Genomic DNA, 20525 nt, shown 5'->3' with positions numbered 1-20525 from the left:
TAAGGCAAAGGAAGACGGACACGAGGGGTCCAGTAAGACAAAGTCTAGAGAGCTGTGCGAAAGGTTTTGCAATGTCCAGCCAGATAGGGTTAGGATGGAAGTAAAAACTAGAGGATTTAGAAGTTGAGATACCAGAAAGATGGCATAAGTTCTATGTGCTAGGTCTTAAATCTAGGAGTCAGAGATGATTTTTATCTCTGGAAGCAAAAGACCTGCTGATGGAGGATGAAGGAGGCAGCTGATGGGTTCCAAGACAGGCTACACAGAAAGTTCTTTGAGGGCCTTGCCCAGCCTGTTCCCTTCACATTGTGCTCCAGCACCTCATATGGTGCTGAACATGGAGCAGGTTAGTAGGTGCTCAGTAAACATGTGTTGGATGGATGAAGAGAGAGATGAGAAGCTGGAGTAGTCCCAGAAGTAGAAAAATCACACGAGGCCACACCTTATATTGTGCATGAAAACTCTCAGCATCCTTGGAGCAAAGAGCATTGGTATTTCTGTCCGGTGGGAGCAGAACGAGGTAGACTGAGTGAGGACGGTACACCAGGGTAGTACAGAGACTTAGGGAATGAGCTGTGGCCTCTCCTTGGCATGGAACTCCTGGAACACCCCACACAGCTCCATTCTCATATGTGCAATGAGGAAAGAGCTGTTCAGAGGCACAGGGATTGATCAGATTGCTCAAACTTCAGCTTACTAGTGATCTTCATTCTAAGGACCAGGAAGGTAAAACTTGGGCGTAATTCTATTTCTTAACAACGTAATCCCCTTTAGTTGCCTTAACAGATGTTTTTCGCTATCAAAATCATACCTCTTTTTTCTTTGGCTATGCCTGTATCATCTCTCATCATCACTGAATCTGAATTTTTTGCCTTTTGGTTAAATCGTGTGTGTGTGTGTATGTGCATGCGTGCACGTGGGAAATCAACTTGAAGGCTAACGCAGGAGGAAAAATCAGACTTAATAAGGGACGTGCATAGAACCTCCTGTGGAGATTATGGGTTATTAGCGTCGGTTATTCACTAGGTAAGACGTCACTGCAACGCTTGACTCCGTGCTTGTGCAGATAGGTATATCATAGAATTACTTACATGTTATGAGGGTCATTTTTTGACTTGTGGATGGACTCAAGATGGCAGCAATGATTTCCTAAGTTAATTGGCTGAGAAGAAATGAAGAGAAGGAAAAGGTACAAGAGAATATATGTCTGTGTGTGTGTGTCACATATATACATTTCTTAACTTATCTACATTAAGAAATACCTATGGGGCTTCCCTGGTGGCGCAGTGGTTGGGAGTCCGCCTGCCGATGCAGGGGACGTGGGTTCGTGCCCCAGTCCGGGAAGATCCCACATGCCGCGGAGGCGGCTGGGCCCGTGAGCCATGGCCGCTAAGCCTGCGCGTTCAGAGCCTGTGCGCCGCAAAAAAAAAAAAAAAAAAAAGGAAATACCTATGCATAGGTTGAGATGAGTAGGGAAAAACAGAAAAGAAAAACCTCTCCTCCTCACCCCAGTTTCCTTAATATTAGCTCTCAAGCACCCAGTATGTGTGTTCCATCCCTCCCTCCTTCCCTCTCCCTTGCTCATCCCTTATTTCCTTCCTTCTACAAAGTAATATATTCACAGAGTTCAAAAAATCAAAACAATGCTGAAAGGTCAGCATCAACCTATCTTTCTCCCACCTCTTGTTGTGGTCGTTACCAAACTATACATTTATCCAAATTCATTAATTATAAACCTAAATTGTGTGAATTTTACTTTATGTAAATTAAATCTCAACCTTTGAAAATATATTTGTTAAAATAGGACTTTAAAAAATAAATAATCTGAGATATAATCAGATTCATGTATAAGGATTGCAATTCAGCATTATTTGTTATTGGGAAGAGTAGAAATTATAGAACACTATACAATGGATTATTAACTAACCATTAAACATATTATGTTTCCAAGAATATTTAAGGACAAGGGAAAGCTCTTTGGGGATACTATTAAGTGAAATAAAATAGGATACTAATGGTGGTTCAATATGTTCCCAGTTTTGTTAAAAAAAAATATAGCTATATGTAGAAAATATTACATAAGAAGAAAGCCCCGAATGTGAGTAATAGGTAGATCTCTTGACTGTGGGATACTGAGAGATGATTTTCAGGTATAAACTTTAATTTTCAAACTTCCTATCAAATTTTTTAAGAAGGCATATATTTCATTACCTTGCTTCACATGCAATTCAGAAATCACATTTAAAATCTTCCACATCTTTATGACACACAAATGCTTTTTTATTTAATAAGCAGAAAATATTTTTAAAATTCTAACTCGTTAATAGATCACTTTTTTTCCACTTTCCTTTCTAATATTTCTGAAACATGCACACACACATGCATGTGCAGTGTTGCCAATACAGTTGACCCTTGAACAACTTGAGGGTTTGGGTCATCCCTCTACACAGTTGAAAATCTACGTATAACTTACAGTCAGCCCCCTGTATCTTCGGTTCCATATCCTTAGATTCAACCAACTGCGAAACGTGCAGTACTGTGGTATTTAGTATTGAAAAAAAAAAAACCTGTGTAGAAGTGGACCTGCACAGTTCAAACCTATGTTGTTCAAGGGTCAACTGTACTTTTGAATTATGATTTTTCTTCATTGGATACTCTTTTAGATTACCTTTTCAACATTGCTGGATCTCTTTTTTTATTTTCATTTTAAAATTATTAAATAATAAACCCACAATACAACTCTCTTTTCACCTTTGCACATTATTTTCCCCACTCATTCATAATTTTGCTCCCTTGTCATCTTAGTATACATACTATTTTGAATTCTGCTCATAAACTTTTTCATTCTATGTAATCTTTAAAATTATACTTGATTCATTTTATGCAAATGCCAGTGTATATACCTCATTTATTTAATCATTTGCCTACTGTTGAAGATTTGGATCTTTCTTTAGTGTTCTTGTAATTATGTAATACTGTATAACATTATCATCAACGCATTTTCAGCAATACTAGACACCAACATGCTTCTATTAGAATTCAAGAAGGAAGATTATTTCCATCACAGGCTGTCAGGTTCACATTGAAAGTCCCTGTGGGTTTAGTTACTCTGCCCAAATATCTTATTTATTTTTAAACCCATATTTGAACATGTGAGAGTGAATTAAGATAGCTTTAACCTTGCTACTTGTGCATTTCTTACTAAATTAAATTCTAAAGAAGATATTAGGATGAACCTTCCAAGAATAAACTGTCCACAGGTCTTATCAAGATGAATCAAATTTTTATCAGAAGAAGTTACTAATTTTATGATGGAAAAATAAAACCCTAAATAATAAAACCAGATGATCTACTTAGCCTGGTGAGAATACCTGCAGATATCAGGACACAAGTCTCATAGGCACTGCCCTCACTTCCTGCCTGGAAAGCACCATGATCTGCACTTAGAGCACTGGCACCATGTTGTCTCTGTGGCCACACTGCCTGTACTCTGTTCCCTGAACAATTTCTAATCTTCCGTCCGCTTATCCTCGGAGGTCTCCACTGTATCTCCAGATCTGAGGGCAATGGCTATTGTACTTTAAATGCAGAACCAGTCCCACCTTCTTTCTATTAAGTATTTCATTTGAACAAACACTGGATCCATTGTCATAAACACAGCCTCTTTTCAAGACTCAGGATTCTAGTAAGAGATTTCATATCTACTGGGAAAAGCACAGATTTTAGTGGAGGCCAAATTTAATAAGTTCCCAAGCTCTGTCTGGTGCTTGCTCTAAAACCTTGAGCCACAAGTAAGCCTCATCTCTAAAGCAGGATTAACAATGACTACCTTTAAGGGTGGTTGTGAGGATTAAATGAATTAAGAAACATGTTCAAAGTACCTAAAACACGTTAATTATTTTGACATCACCCTTCAGGCTGTGGTAATGTAAGCGTATGAGGTCATGAATATCATTTCCAAACACTGAAAATTACTTGGCAGCCATCATTATGCTGCTTTGCCCCAAGTCATGTATGTTTCTCCAGTTGTATAAGCTATTGATTTTTTTTTTTTTTTTTTTTTTTGGCTGTATGCGGGCCTCTCACTGTTGTGGCCTCTCCCGTTGCGGAGCACAGGCTCCCGACGCGCAGGCTCAGCAGCCATGGCTCACAGGCCCAGCCGCTCCACGGCATGTGGGATCTTCCCGGACCGGGGCACGAACCCGTGTCCCCCGCATCGGCAGGCGGACTCTCAACCACTGCGCCACCAGGGAAGCCCAGCTATTGATATTTTAACTGGTATTTTTCCTACTTCATCCACCAAACTGAGGCAGCAGCATCATGATGGATTGCCATGTTTTACCCTCTTTCTACATTTAACAAAACAGGGACTAGACACTGAATTGGCTTTACCGATAAAGGGACTTGATGCTGATTAAACATATCATTAGATAACCGATCTGAGGGAGGTTTGGGGAGAATCAACCACAATAGTTTAATCTGTTTTATGGCTAAGAAGGCCCTTGTCTCATTTCAACACAAATCTCAGGCTTCTGTTAGAGTTCTAGTTCTATGTGTGTTCATTCATCCATTCATTTAGCCAGCAATTTATTCGGTATATGCTATGTCTCAGGCTTTATTTCTTATTTCAAAAAAATGATTTCCAAAGATCTGAGAATTAGAAGAGCAGAAACGTCTCCAATAACCAGGCCTGGAGGAAGTCACAAATACCAAGTAACTGTTGTAGGAAGAGGGCTTGTGATATCAAGGTTCGGTAGAACCTGGAAACCTGGGCTTGCTGCCAGCAACTGCACGCCGTGACCTTAGCGTGTGCTTTCAACTCTCTTTCTCCCTCTAAATGGGAAGTGCTGGAGTAGAAGGTCCTTGCCCTCATTTCAGCCATTACTCCATTGAGACTGGTTTTCAGTCTTCAGTAATCCCTGTATATTCACGGTCATCAGAGATGCAGAGAAAAGCATGTCGAACAGTGGTCATGCTCTGAAATGTCCACGTGCTCCAAACTCCTTGGCTTGAAAACACCCCTGTGAAACCTGAATTGGCAAACGTTATCTAAATTGATGCCGTATGCCGTATGTATATATATACACACACATATATAAATGTATATAGACATCTCTACTTCAATTTGAAAGATGGCCAAGGGATATTATATAGAAAAGTCTTTGAATTTCAGATTATGAAGATTTCAGGATTTTGAAAATTGACTACTTCAAATAAGCCGAAATGCAACAAGAGAACTGCCAAATTCCTGAAGATAATCAGCGTGTATGTGACTCCCCAAGTTTGGAAAACAAAAACACCTGAACAGATGTTAATAAGCTTATTTGCAACAAGGATCCACAAGTCTTTGGAGGTCATTGCTAGGATAGATAGAATGCTAACTGCAGGTGTTGGTCAGGGTCATGGCCCTGCGAGATGGGGTGAGCATACCTACCTAACTCTGAGCGTCTTACTACAGTCCTAGCCATGTATAGTAGAATTGTATTAACTGGTTCTCACAAAATAAATTAGAAGTTTTTAGAGAGTGAATTCAAGTGGGAAGATATGCCACTTTAGAAGAGAAATTGCTAAGTCACGATTCAGTTTTCTTTTCCTTTTTATGCACATTTTCCTTTTTTCAATTTCAAAATAATATGCTTACAGGAAAAAAGAGAAATAGTCCCAAAGTATACAAAGTAAAAAGTGAAAGATCTTCGTCCTCCACCTCTGCCTCTTACTAATTCTTCCCAGAGGTAATCACTGCTTACAGTTTGGACTGTATCTTTTTTGATGCTAACGCTACATGAACTCTTTCAGAAAATAAGAGGAGAGGAAAGTTTTTGTAACTTATTAGAACATTATTTCTCTGATGCTAAAACTAGAAAAAGACATTGCAAGACAAGAAAACTACAGAACAATGTCCCTCATGAACATAGATACAAAAATTCTTAATAAAATATTGTAAGTAGACTGCAATATATAAAAAGGATACTACATCATGACCAAGTAAGGCTTATTCTAGGAATGCTTGGCTGGTTTAACATTCAAATATCAAATTAATTATTCTGTTAATACAGAATAAATGAGAAAAACCATATATATTCAATAGATGTACACAGACCAAAAAAAACCTTTGACAAAATTCAGTGTCAAATCATGACAAAATTTCAGCTAACTAGAAATAAAAGGGAACTTCTTCAGTGTGATGAGTCCTCTTTGAAAAACCTATAGCTAAGAACATACTTAATGGTGAAATACCCTGAGATTGAGAACAAGGCAAGGAAGGATAGCTGTTTTCACAAATGACGATTAATCCCTGTTCTTTTGTTTTCTTGATCTTCTCTTTCACACATGTGCAGTTACAGACTCTTCTGTTCTCTTGGGTTTCTGATCAATCTGATTTCATTTGATTTATATTTCCTATAAATTCCTCCTGTCCCAGCTTGCTGATTGCACCCTTCTTGAAATATAGTGAATGTAGTGCTATCATGATTTTATTGTCTTTTTTTAATAACTTTTGTTTCATTTCAGAACAGAGAGGGAAAAGAAAAGTAAAAATCCAATTCAAGTTTTTTATGAAACATTTATCTCCCCCTGCATATAAGCCATGGCTCTCAGAAATAACAGACAGGTCTCTGACGATGCTTCCGACTCAGCAGGGAGCATCTAGGGTCCTGCTAGTGACGCAGTGTCTGGGTCTTAACTTTGCACATTCAGTATTGCTCATCTTGTCGTAACAGGCTAATGTACAAACCTTGATACCAACGTAAATCACCTCTTCACTGACTACACTTGTAAAACAATTAATTGCATGAAATTTATGAACAGAACTCGTGATAAGAACTAAAACACAAAGCACCAAGCTAATCTCCCCGTGCTATGCTGCTGCTTCCCACCAGCCAACTATTTTACATACTATTTTACATTTTTTATGTCGATGCTACTCTCACTTCACCCCAGCTTCCCCGTCCCACTCCAAGCCCTCAAGTCCATTCTCTACATCTGTGTCACTATTCCTGTCCTGCCCCTAGGTTTTTCATAACCTTTTTTTTTTTTTTAGATTCCATATATATGCGTTAGCATACGGTATTTGTTTTTCTCTTTCTGACTTACTTCAGTCTGTATGACAGACTCTAGGTCCATCCACCTCACTACAAGTAACTCAGTTTCGTTTCTTTTTATGGCTGAGTAATATTACATTGTATATATGTGCCACACCTTCAATAAAGATCTATTAAAAAAAAAGAACTAAAACATTTTCTATTTAATTTTGTATGCATAAAGTACTTAAATTTAAAAATGAATGTTTTTTGCTTTAGAATCAGCAAATTAAAGATATACTAGGATGTTGCTAGAGAAATATGAATGTCACAAAAAAATAGAAGATTTTGGTTTTCCTGGCCAGTGACTTCTTTCTTTAGGCAGATGATCCTGGGAAGTACTATTATTATCACAAGGTTGTTTGGTAAATTTGGAATCAGGGCACGAACAGCTAGTTGAATGATTTTAATGGCTAGTGCTTCAAGGAGGTGGAGAGTCATCTTGTAGGGTGATACCTTTATCTTCAGGAAAGGTATGTACCTGCTAAGAGGACTATAGTTTCCCCATCAGTTAATTACAGCTCTGCCAACCACAGAGAGTACAACACAAATACTGTAAATTTTTCAGTGTTTCCTTACAACGTCCTCTGACCATACGGTTGCCAGAGATTTACCTAACGAGAGTGACTTAACCAGCTCTGGGACCTCAAGCTTAGAGATCACTCTACCTCTTACCCCCTCATAATCCCACTACCTGGGGCTTCCCCCATTTTGGGGGTTATAGGTGTCCTGAAAGTCTTATAGGAGTTTGTTACCCTTAGATAGGAACAGGTGGTGATGAGAAAAACCTTATAGCACAGATGTGTATCACCCCTGTTGAGCCGGCAACGAATGTGTGGGATTCTGGGTGTAGGCAGTCAATCCTCTTGGGTTCACGTAACAGGAGGGTCCCACTAGAGTTGAGGCCGGTCAGCTCCCTGCCCCACCTTTTGAGATAATAGTGATTCTTCACTAACGCCACTGACTGACTCAGCTCTCTGTTGACTTTATTTGTAGAAAATTCGATGCATGAAATTATAAACAAGCCTCCTTATAAGGATGAAACCATGATTTTCCATTCAGTTCTTTGTATAGTGTTTCAAAGGCTGAAACAAACACTTAAACCCAGTATATTTAAGATACGGTATTGGGTACACCCAGCAGGACTTCTTTCGAGATTTCCTTTGGAGGGTTTGCACACAAAGAGCAGAATTAATGCCGAGTGCCTCTGTCTTCCCTCCAACAAGTCTCCATACCCAGTGAGGCCGGGTCTGCCCACTTTGTTCTCCCAGTTCCCGTGTAAGAGCTAAAAATGGTATTAGTAAGTCTGACACTTGCTATGTGCTGGGTGCTGTTCTGAGCGCTTTGTAATAGAGAACACGTGTGTCTTTTGCAGTTGTGAAGACGATCTCTCCGAGGACAGAGATGAACTCCTGCACGGGATTTCTGAGCTGGACATCAGCAACTCGGACTGTTTCCCGTCCCAGCTGCTAGTGCACGGGGCTTTAGCCTTTCCCCTGGGGCTAGATTCCTACCATGGCTGTGTCATAGCGGCTGCCCGCTACGGCCGGGGCCGGGTGGTCGTGACTGGCCACAAGGTCCTTTTCACCGTTGGTAAACTGGGCCCCTTTCTGCTCAATGCTGTGCGCTGGCTGGACGCGGGCCGCAGAGGCAAGGTCGTGGTGCAGACAGAACTGAGGACTCTGAGTGGGCTGCTTGCAGTGGGGGGCATAGACAGCAGCATTGAGCCCAATCTGACCAGCGATGCCAGTGTCTATTGCTTTGAGCCCGTGAGTGATGTGGGGGTCAAGGAGCTGCAGGAGTTTGTAGCAGAGGGCGGGGGCCTGTTTGTTGGAGCCCAAGCCTGGTGGTGGGCCTTCAAGAACCCAGGAGTGTCCCCTTTGGCTCGGTTCCCAGGAAACCTCCTCCTCAACCCCTTTGGCATTAGCATCACCAGCCAAAGCCTCAACCCTGGGCCCTTTCGTACTCCTAAGGCAGGGATAAGGACCTATCACTTCCGTTCCACCCTGGCCGAGTTCCAGGTTATAATGGGCAGGAAGAGAGGGAACGTGGAGAAGGGCTGGTTGGCAAAGCTGGGACCGGATGGCGCAGCCTTCCTGCAGATCCCCGCAGAGGAGATCCCTGCCTACATGTCGGTGCATCGGCTCCTGAGGAAGCTGCTGAGTCGCTATCGGCTCCCAGTAGCGACCCGAGAGAACCCTGTCATCAACGACTGCTGCAGGGGTGCTATGCTCTCCCTGGCCACTGGGCTGGCCCACTCTGGAAGCGACCTCTCTCTGTTAGTCCCAGAAATTGAAGATATGTACAGCAGCCCCTACCTGCGCCCCTCGGAATCTCCTATCACTGTTGAGGTCAACTGCAACAATCCAGGTAAAGAATGAGGGGTGGGAGCCTGGCGGGTGGGAACTGGAGGGCAATGGGTCGTGATGACTTCAGCAGCTCAGCTCCAGATCTGATCACCCCCAGGAGGCCATCTCCGTCCTCTGCCGTGCACTCTCAAGGAGATGGGGGTTGAGGTTTTAGGTGATGTTTGGAAGAGTAGAGCCAGGGCGGCACGGAGGCAGGAAGATGTGCAGAGCTCGTGAAGGGACTCTGGAAGCTGGGTGGCGATGGAATCACGGAGGAAGGGTAACGTCTACTCTTCCTTTGCTTTTGGCAGGCACCAGGTATTGCTGGATGAGCACCGGGCTCTACATACCCGGGAGGCAAATTATAGAGGTCTCGCTGCCTGAAGCCGCTGCCTCTGCTGACCTGAAGGTAAGGCATGCCCCATCTCACCACGTAACGTGGAACCCAAATACGGAAGCCAGATGCTCTTGCTTTCATAGTGGGCATCTTACCTGACCTTCCTACAAAACCAGCTGGCACTAAGGGCATGTACTTCTACCCCCTTAGTTGCTTAGGATGGAGCAGCTAAGGTGCAGAACAGCTAACTGATTGATTGAAATGTATGGATTTGATACATTTCAGCGCCCAGGACTCAAACCTAACCAGCTTCTGGCTCAAGTTTTGTGCTTTTAACTTATGTCATAGAGTGGGGAATAAGAAAGGTACCAGATGGCTGGTGCCGTAGCACACAGTCCAATAAATCTTACTCCACGTTCCACCCCGTGTACATTTCACATCAAAGCATGAGGTCCTTCTGACTCCAGCTTCTTCCCTGTGACACCATACACTGTTCCTAGCTTGCCCGGTCCGCGTCAGCTCTGTCACTTTCACATGCACACACGGTATTCACAACGTTAAGCTGCCGTCCTGCTCCATCCCCCTTGTGGGCCATCGTGATGGTTAGCGTCTGTTTTGTGCCTGTATCTGTCCTGGAACTTGTTTAGCATAAACCCGGGAGAGCAGTCCCAGGATGCCTCTGAGGACAGGGGTGACTCCACTGGCGCAGGAATAGGGGCCTGGGAGAACAGGTGGAACTGAATCAATCTTCCACATCAGCCGGTCACGTTTTCTCCCACTGGGCCTCTCAGGTCAAAAGGCAGGATCCCCTCGGCCCCTTCCCAGAGCCAGAATCACCACGGGGGAATAGGCAGCCCAGGATTCTGGCTGTTACAGAGACAGCAAGGGACTCTGTGTGGGAGTCGCCCACCTCAGAATTAGCATCTGGGCCACACCTGGTGCCCCTGCATCAGCGTCTCAGCGTGACCCTTTGTGGAGCTGTTTGACCCGCCCCGAGAGTGAATTTACACGATCTGGTCCACACGACCTTGAGGGATGATACAATTTCATGGGTTTAGCGCACAGGGCTTATAAATGGTGGGATGCCTGGACTCGCCTAGGCTCATGGCCCCGTGACCCTTCCTGTCCCCATGTCCTGGGCGCTCTCCCCTTTGGCTCGTGCATGCCCCAGGGTCACTAGGTGGGGGATCTCTCTGCTCCAGGTGCAGATTGGCTGCCACACCGATGACCTGACCAGGGCCAGCAAGCTGTTCCGAGGCCCCCTTGTGATTAACCGCTGCTGCCTGGACAAGCCCACGAAGTCGATAACCTGCCTCTGGGGGGGCCTCCTGTACATCATTGTGCCGCAGGGCAGCAAGCTGGGCTCCGTGCCTGTCACGGTTAAGGGGGCTGTGCATGCTCCCTACTACAGGCTAGGTGAGTGGACGCCCTGGAGCGAGCCCGAGGGACAGGGAGAGCTGGGGGTGAGGAGGTCATCTGGGGCTGCCTGGTATGGGAAGAGGGCGATTCGGATTGGTGGAGGGAAGGGAGGGAAGCTTCCTTACAGTCAGCTTTGAGGCTGAGGGGATAAAGACCAAACTGTATCCCATCCATGGGACCTTTGTAGAAGGAGGATAGAGCAGGTATGTGGCTGTTCATGGCATTGGTATTCTCCTGCTGGGGTTCAAGTTGAACGTGTTAATGTCAGGGATTTGGGGAAACAAGTTTCAAGTGCTGTGGCCTGTCTTCCAGGGGAGACATCCCAGGAGGAATGGAAGAGGCGTATCCAGGAGAATCCAGGTCCCTGGGGAGAGCTGGCTACAGACAACATCATCTTGACGGTGCCAACCGCAAACCTTCGCACTCTGGAGAACCCTGAGCCGCTGCTACGCCTCTGGGACGAGGTGATGCAGGCCGTGGCCCGGCTAGGGGCTGAGCCTTTCCCCCTGCGTCTGCCTCAGAGGATCGTTGCCGACGTGCAGATCTCAGTCGGTAGGTGCCTGGGGCGAACCTCTCTGCATGCTGCCCCCACTTAGGGCCTTCCTTCTTGCAACAGCCATGCAGTGGGCAGCCAGGAGGGTAGAAATGTTCTTATGGCAAGGCATATAAAATGTAATCCTTGCTATTTAAATGGAAAGGGAAAAAATGCGTCAAAAAAAAAAAAAAAAAAGACTCGCTGTGTCCCCCAACAAAACACTGGAAACTACCTAAGTGCCCACTTAGGAATGGTTATGGAATGGTTCAGTAATGTATTGTGTATACCTTCAGTGGACATTAAGGAAGACATTTAAAGTGATATTTTGATGGCATAAGGAAATATGATGAGCTTATATGACACATAAAAAGCAGGCCGTAGAACTATATGTACACAGTATGTTAAAATATGTAACAGTTTTAGTCAAGAGATGTTATCAAACAGTGGGACTGGTGCAGAAAATACATGCTGGGTTTTCAGACTTCCATCAGGGGACTTCAAGGAGTGGATAAAACCGACCGAGGGCCTCTTCCTAGGTCACAGGTGTTGGGAGAAAGCACTGAATAAAGAGATCTTTGCCAGCAGGTCAAGAGGCCTGAAAAATGAAGGGTGTATAGAAATTAAAGAACCAAGGAAATGTCTCTGGACCTTAGTTTTCTTGGCTTATGTAGATGATCACTATAAGGTAGTGTCGACGTGGGCAATTCCATGTCTAAAGAATGAGAACCACAAGTTCTTAATTTTGACAAAAGAGTATAATGATGGGTTCACACAGACAGAGCACTCTCAGAGAAACAGAAAAATTGAATAGTAACACGAACGGCGATCTGTATAACCTGCCTCGGCTCCCATAGCCAGTCAGAGCAGCGATGAAAGCATTATTACAAAATGAGAGCGTAAGGAGGAAGGCCCGGGAGGCTCTGGGTTTTGCCTTTCTGAGCATTACAGGGTTCTGGAAGTCATGGGGTCAGCGGGGACTGGGTGTTTTGGGAGATACAACAGAGAGAATAATTTTGTTAGATGGGTGGGGAGCGCTCTAACCTTCTTTTCCCCCTCCTGCATTTCCCAGGCTGGATGCACGCAGGCTACCCCATCATGTGTCACCTGGAGTCGGTGCAGGAGCTCATCAGTGAGAAACTCATCAGAACCAAGGGGCTGTGGGGCCCTGTGCACGAGCTGGGCCGCAACCAGCAGCGGCAGGAGTGGGAGTTCCCCCCGCACACCACCGAGGCCACCTGCAACCTGTGGTGTGTCTATGTGCACGAGACGGTCCTGGGCATCCCTCGAGGACGAGCCAATATTGCTCTGTGGCCCCCAGTTCGGGAGAAGAGAGTCAGAATCTACCTGGGCAAGGGTCCCAATGTGAAAAACTGGAACGCATGGACGGCCCTGGAAACGTACTTACAGGTGCTGGGCCAGTGTGGGCGGTGGTGGGAGCCCCGCAGTAGGGACCCTGAGCAGATGGTAGCGTGGTGCCCGGGGGACCTCCCGCTGACCCGCCTCCCACACCAGGTTGGGGAGGTCCTGACAGCGCCCAGGTGTGAAGGTGCTGGTTGAGGATGCTTCTCAGGGCATCACTTTGCATGGCCCTAAGGTGGACTTAATTGCCTCAGCCCCGCCCTTCACCCCAGGACTCTGAAGAGATTTTTGAGAGTAGACAGAAAGCACTGAGAAAGGTTAAAAATTGGTAGAGGCAAATGTGATGCTACAAATATAGTTGCTGTCACTGGCTTTAAACCTAGACATACCTGAGACAGAAGCCAAACTGTGCTGTTCAAATAGCTCCCTAAAGCTGAACACACCCCGACGCGTGCGCGCGCGCGCGCACACACACACACACACGCACACGCACACGCACACACACACACACGATATGTGGGAAAGGAGCTGTTTTTTCCCTAGGTGAGTAAACCGTCTTCTTATTATGACCTGGCTGTGCCTCGGTTTCCACCTTATAAGCAAGCCAGGTTTCCTCACTGAACTGGACATGGGGGTGGCCTTTGCCTTTTAGTTATCACACAACACCCCAGTTCCAGTCCCCCGGTCCCTGGATTAGTTCCCAGCTCACTGTGGAGAGTTTCATCACCTTGGATTCTGGAACTCAGTCTCAGGCCAGCCACACTCTATTCTGGCCCTTCCACCTGCTGGAGTTCTCACTGCAGATCCCCTCCGCCACAAGAATGACGATGACACTGCTAGGAGACTGCTTTAACCTTGTCATCGGGACAGAAGTTCCTCCTCTGTGAAATCAAGTTGAGGTTGGAAGTGCTTCCCTGGTGGCGCAGTGGTTAAGAATCCATGTGCCAATGCAGGGGACACGGGTTCGAGCCCTGGTCCGGGAAGATCCCGCATGCCACAGAGCAACTAAGCCCGTGCACCGCAACTACGGAGCCCACGCTCCACAACAAGAGAAGCCACCGCAATGAGAAGCCCTCACACCACAGCAAAGAGTAGCCCCCGCTTGCCGCAACTAGAGAAAGCCTGCACACAGCAACAGAGACCGAGCACAGCCAAAAATAAACAAATTAACATGGGCTGTTTCCAACAGCCTCGGGACGGCTGCCTTTTCCCAAAATTATGCCTTACTCTTAATTCTAGCTACCTAGACTATACATTGTCTTCTGCTTCTACTGGACTCACCTTTTTTCCCAAAGGCCGTTTTTGGTCGCCTTGCAAATTGACATAGACCTACAGTTAGTGTGGATTATGTCAGGATACGGCTGGGAGTTCCCTAATTGTTGGGGTTTAACTTTGCAACTATGAAAAACAGTGGATTTTTTCACTTCAACCAATTTTAAATCCTCGTGTAATATCCTGTGACTACTTTCATGGTCTAGTGAGATAGGTGAATAATGATATTGGTAGTAAATCCTACAGTTTTCACCACAGCTGTCTTGAGTGTCTGCTTTGTGTTGAGCCCTGTGCCGGCTCAGAGGCCCTTCTCGTCATCAGAACATGAGAGTAGCACGTGAGGCTGGCAGGTAAAACAGCAGAGGGTCAGTGATAGACATGAAACTGGTGTTTAAGGGGTGAAACGCGTTAACTCATTTAGAGTGTTTGTTGGGTCTCCTGTAGATCAGATGTCTCATCCTCCTCCTTCCTTCTCTTTCCAGCTCCAGGAGGCCTTTGGGTGGGAGCCGTTCATCCGTCTCTTCACTGAGTATAGGAACCAGACCAACTTGCCCACAGACAATGTCGACAAAATGAATCTGTGGGTGAAGATGTTCTCCCACCAAGTGCAGAAGAACCTGGCTCCGTTCTTTGAGGCCTGGGCCTGGCCGATCCAGAAGGAAGTGGCAACCAGCCTGGCCTATCTGCCTGAGTGGAAGGAAAATATTATGAAATTGTACCTCCTCACACAGATGTAAGGAGTGCCCAGCGAGGTGGCAGGTAGAGAGGTTTGGGGAGTTAGGCAGAGATGGGGATTCACTCCTCGACCTCTGTCTCTTAGGTTCTAGCCTTGCCCTCCCAAGCTCACTGCCCCTAGATCTTAGTCATATCTCTGGGGAGTGGGTTCAGAACATAGAAAAAAGTGGAATCATAATCCCTCAGGAGCAAAGCCTTCTGCTTATGAGCTCATTCCTCTGCTCTCAGCCAGCAGATGCCCTCCTGACCCTGTGCTGGGCCAGTGCTGAGAGCTTTGGCCCCTGCTCCTATGCCAGCCCTTGGTTCACCATCGTGGGCCATAGCCCAGAGGGTGGCTCTCACCCTGAGGACTCCCTGGGCTTTTATTTTGATCATTTCCCCAAAAACCTGACCATAGAACCCAAATGAAATACTAATTTACCATGATATTCGGACAGCTCCCTGATGACTCATATATTTTATGTCTTAGGTAGTTTTCCAAAAGCTGTCTGGTGTATTATGAAGAGCCCATAACTAGGGTTAGCTCTTGGGAAAGTCGTTTTATCTCTGAACTCCCATTTCTTTGTGTGTAAGGTGAGGGTAAAGATCCCTGCCTCACAGGGTTGTGGGTGAAGACAGACCGGTCATTCTGAGGAGTGTGGATACTGGGCATGCACTCTAAGGGGTGGTTTTATTTCATGATGGTCCACAGAGTAGTGAGTTTCCTACTCCCCATTCTCTTCCCACAGCCCAGGGGTTAAGGTCATCATCTCTCACAGTTGACTTACCACATCCAAGTTCTGGTTCTTTCACCAGTTAGACTCTGGGCAAGCTCCTGAACTTCTCTGTGACTCAATTTCCTCATCTATGAAATGGGATCTATTTCACAGGACTATTGTGAGGATTAAATTTTAGTGCCTCTAAAAGTGACAGTACCTGGCATTTAGGAGGTACTGAGAAATTGTCAGCTGCCACTGTTACTGTCAAATTCACTCAGTATCATTTTAGATCAGGACTGCACTTTCAGATGGCATTTACAGATGCAGTGAATTAACCCTATCCCATCCTACACTTTTATACACTGACTCGGAAAGGATTCTGGTATACTGCCCTATGATCTAAAGGAAGGTCTCTATATTTATAGTGGGGTTTAAAAGCTGCTTGGGGTTTGGTCTCCTTCTTCAATTCCATCTTTCAGGTAAAATCCCTTCTTTGATTAAGAGTGGAAGTCGCTTGAAAACCAGAACAATTCCATGAGGATGTTCATCCTTAGCAAACAAGGAGCATCCGGCTGAGTGATGGTGTTTATATTTCCGCACTGACACAGATTCCTGTCGCTGTTTGGCAGATAAAGTCCATGCACAAATAGAACCTTTACACTGGAACAAGATAACTGGATGCAACTGACCCAAATTTCATTTAATTACAGTACATTCAGAGATTTTTAACTTTTCTTCCAGTCTTATTCAGAACCTCCCAATTCTTCGTAGTTTCAGCTAGAGTTGGGGCTCCAGGATTAATGCTGTGTACATCCAGCCAGTTTTCCTTTAGCTCACTTCTTTTGATTTAGTTGCTTTAATGCACTGTTTTATTTGCTTAATTGGGAATTGGATGGATGCACAGACAATAAGATTTGACCTAGACAATGTTTTTCTTTCGATTCTTTTATTGTGTCATTTCTTAATACTAGAATTATTTTCCCTTATTTCATGAGTATCTATCATCCAGGTACTTCAAACATAGATGTTAAATATTCATTCAGCATTGAAAATAATTGCTATCAATTAGTGGGTTGTTGAGTATGTGCCAAGTATATAGACTGTTTCATTTAATCTTCACAGTAACCTATGGAATGGAAACTGAACAGCTCCCATTTTTCAAATGAGTGAACTGAATTTTATGGAGATTGGGTAAATTGCCTAAGCCTTTACTGGTAATAAGTGATAGATCTGGGATCTGAACCCAGGCATTCTGAATACAAATGAGTTGTAGTAACTACAGTGCTTTGAACAAGCAAATAAATGAGGAAATGAAGAAATGAACCAGCAAACAGAAGGAACTTTATGTCCCTCCTCGCCAGCAATTTGGCTGTTTTTACTTAGCTCTCATCTAATTTTATCAGAACAGAAAGTCCTTTTGTTTACCCCGAATGCCAGTTCAAAGGAAGACTTTGAGGCTGGCTCCTGAGGTGCTCCCAATGGACAGTGCTGGGATGGTCCCTTTAGTACGGTCCCAGTCATCTGGGTTCCGGGATCTTCGGGTTTCAGTCCTTATCTCCAGGGCACCATGAAAGCATTCTACTAGCTTATTGGATTTTGAACGATGGGCTATTTTGGTAAAGTGTCTGACTCCCAAAAGTCTCAGACACTGTATGTTTTCAGAAAGGAAATTAGATCCTCAGTCATTTAGAACAATTTTTATACCCATTCTTGCCCTCCTTAGTCCATTTTCAGCAGTACAGCCCCGGGGACCTTTTAAAAATATCAAGTTATCCATGTCACTCCCCTGTCTAAAAGCTTCCAATGGGACTTTGAATTTAAGATGATGAACTGAACATGTAAGTTTACTTCCCTCCCTCCCCAGGCCCCACTGAATCCGAAGTCAAGAAATGTAAAAGAGAATTGACACATCTCAGCAAAGAAAACTGAAGGAATTTGGTTATAAGTGAAGAAGATCTCAACACATTTCTGGAAGAGAGAAAGTGGAAGAAGTGATAATGAAAGAGTGCAGCTCCTTTCAGACGGAATATAAGCTGATCTGAACATGTAACCCCAAAGAGATTTGGGCACCTGAAAAGTCTGTCTACTGAAGAATTATGTCAGTTGTGAAATTGAACCCCATCTCATTCTACCCCAACCTTTGCACAGAATACAGGCAACCTACCACTGGTTTCTGTTAAGTCTGTTGTTGTTGTTGTTTATTGTTGTTGTTTGTGTAAAGGAATCGAATAAACTGCTTGAGGAAAGGTAGGAGTTGGTGCTCCAAAATAAATTTCTCTTTTGGGGAGAAAAGTGAGCCCCTAGCAGTTAGTTCTCTACAGATGGCTGAGATCCCTACTCAAGTAACCAAGTGATTTTAGTCACAGAAAGGCTTACTGGAGAAGCAGACAGACCACACAATGGCAGAGGGAACCCACGGCAACTCCTATAAAAACAGTTATACTGATTCTTCAATGCAAATGGTCAGCTGGGAATTCCCAGACATTGAGCCTTAGGGGTAGGGGTTGGGGGAGGGACCAGGGGAGCAGCATGTGAGAAAAATAAACAATCAGGAGATTTGAAAAATAGACTCTAGGGGCAACAGTTAACATGGAAGAAAATGACTTAAATATCTTCGGAGACATCTAAGGTGCATTTGTAAGATAAAAACAGGATGCTACAAAGAAAGGGAAAACGCTGAAAATAAGAGGAGCCCTTAAATTGAAATAGGACTGCCAAAAATATTTAGTAGACAGGCTGTAAAATAAGGTTGAGGGAATCTCCCTAGATATAGAGCAAACAGAAATAGAAAATATAAAGAGAGAAAAGAGACACAGACAATATCTAACTGTTATGAGTTTCTGGAAGAGAGAACACAGGAAATGTTGTGAAGAAAAGAAAATTGAACAGAAATAAGTCTCCAAATTGAGAGGACCCTATACAACCTACATTTAGACATAATCTTGTGAAATTTTGGATATATATTAAGGATAGAGCGAAGATACTGAAAGTGCCAAGAGAAAAAAATAAAATTAGGTCATCATAATTAGCTCAACTAAAAAGGGATGAGAACTAGACTGGGAGCCGATTTTTCATCATCAACACAATGCTAGAAGCCAATAGAGAAGTGTCTTCACACATGGAAAATCTTTGTACCCAGAATTCCATAGCAAGCCAAACTGTCAAGAGTCAAGTCGAAAGGAATTTTCCAACATGCGAGTTTTCAGAAAGTCTACCCTCTTAGCACCTGGAAAGGAAGTTCTCTCTCACCTACTGAGGAAGTTCTCCGGCAAAATGAGAATGAAAATCGGGAAAGAGAAAGAAATGGAATCCAGAAAACAGTGGACCTCACCCAGGATGGCTGACTCCAGAGTGACAGTTATCCAATAGGATAGCTCACTCCAGAGTGACCATTATCCAATAGGATAGCTCACTCCAGAGTGACAGTTATCCAACAAGAAGGCTCACTCCAGAGTGACAGTTATCCAATAGGATGGCTCACTCCAGAGTGACAGTTATCCAATAGGAAGGCTCACTCCAGAGTGACAGTTATCCAACAAGAAGGCTCACTCCAGAGTGACAGGTATCCAATAGGATGGCTCACTCTAGAGTGACAGTTATCCAAGAGCCCCATTTCAGATGAGAGTACACAGTCTCAGGCTCTCTGGGGAGAATATGCATTCTGTGCCATAGATATCCTTGAGAAGCTGGAATGTTTGAGAACGTGGAGGAGATACATTCTTTAGTAAACAAGAGAACAAAATAGAAATGTCAAATTCAGGTTCAATTATGAGACAATAATAAAAAAAATCATGGAATGTAAGAAGAGACTCATTTTGATATTGGCAGTAGGTACATTTCATTTCAAGTGACACAGGAAACATGACATTGGATATGTTTGGAAGAAAATATCCTAGCTTCTACTTAGCTCCCAGTAAACAGTATTTACAAAGCCAAAATAATGTAGATACTATTGATTGGTATTCAGTGTTCTGATCAGCCTATAGGTAAAACATGAAAGGCTTAATCTTTTATTCAGAAATAAAAGGGAAAGTAATCCTGAAAAGGAAAAAGAAAGCAGAAAGAGGTTGAGAATTAGTTGGGGGAAGAGAGGTGGAGGGAAGAGTAGAATTACTTACCTATTCCAAATGGGGATGAAAAGATAAAGTCTACAGTTAATGGAACAAGGACTAAAGGATTGTTACTGTTCAAAACTATAAACCAATAGAAGTATTAAAAATGACATCTATCAAAAATTTGGAAAAGGATAGGCAAATGAAAGGTGGGAATAGTGTAAGTTAAATCCTTATCTTTTGTAATGGGGGATTATTAAAGATTGTCTAAAGTTAATAAGTCAAGAAATTATTGTTCAAACATTATTTAATGTTAGGAAGTTAGTTAACAGAATATCTAAAAATAGAAATTGTTAAATGCATTGCCTCTAGGGTATGGGACTAGGGTTAAAAGGGTGGGGTGGGAAACTGTGTTTTTCATTTTAAGTCCTTCTGTACTATTTAATTTTTTACCTTGTGCATGTATTACTTTGAAAATTTTTTAATAAACTTAAATAAAAACCCTTCAATGGCTTCATATTAACTAAGATACAGTCCAATCAAAACACTTAAAATGGCTTATAAGGCCCTCAAGTATTTGGATCCACCCGGTGTGTCCAAGGCTCATCACATCTCCCCATCACTCTCTAGTTCTAACCGCAATAAATACCCTCCAGCTATTCAGACACACTTCCCCTTCTCTTGTTTCTAC

The 20525-nt window shown here is 43.9% G+C and overlaps 1 protein-coding gene across 4 annotated transcripts in view; it reads left to right on the top strand.

The window, feature by feature from the left end:
* The window catches only part of TCAF1 (TRPM8 channel associated factor 1), a 45481-nt gene extending 26235 nt beyond the window's left edge, over positions 1-19246 (top strand). For 3 of the 4 annotated variants that reach the window (XM_067747277.1, XM_067747276.1, XM_067747274.1), the window contains exons 3-9: positions 8455-9449; positions 9739-9836; positions 10967-11180; positions 11496-11735; positions 12788-13125; positions 14832-15082; positions 17647-19246. In XM_067747277.1, the coding sequence (XP_067603378.1) occupies positions 8455-9449; positions 9739-9836; positions 10967-11180; positions 11496-11735; positions 12788-13125; positions 14832-15082; positions 17647-17656 (2146 nt within the window). In that variant the 3' untranslated portion in view covers positions 17657-19246. Of the gene's footprint in view, positions 1-8454; positions 9450-9738; positions 9837-10966; positions 11181-11495; positions 11736-12787; positions 13126-14831; positions 15109-17646 lie in introns of all 4 variants that reach the window. The other variant, XM_067747275.1, reaches the window with a different exon arrangement.
* The last annotated feature ends 1279 nt before the right edge of the window (positions 19247-20525 follow it).

The sequence above is a fragment of the Pseudorca crassidens genome, chromosome 8 (assembly GCF_039906515.1).
Source record: "Pseudorca crassidens isolate mPseCra1 chromosome 8, mPseCra1.hap1, whole genome shotgun sequence".
Classification (NCBI taxonomy): Eukaryota; Metazoa; Chordata; class Mammalia; order Artiodactyla; family Delphinidae; genus Pseudorca; species Pseudorca crassidens.
The sequence above is the reverse complement of the archived record's forward strand: the minus strand, read 5'-3'. Positions and strand labels throughout refer to the sequence as shown.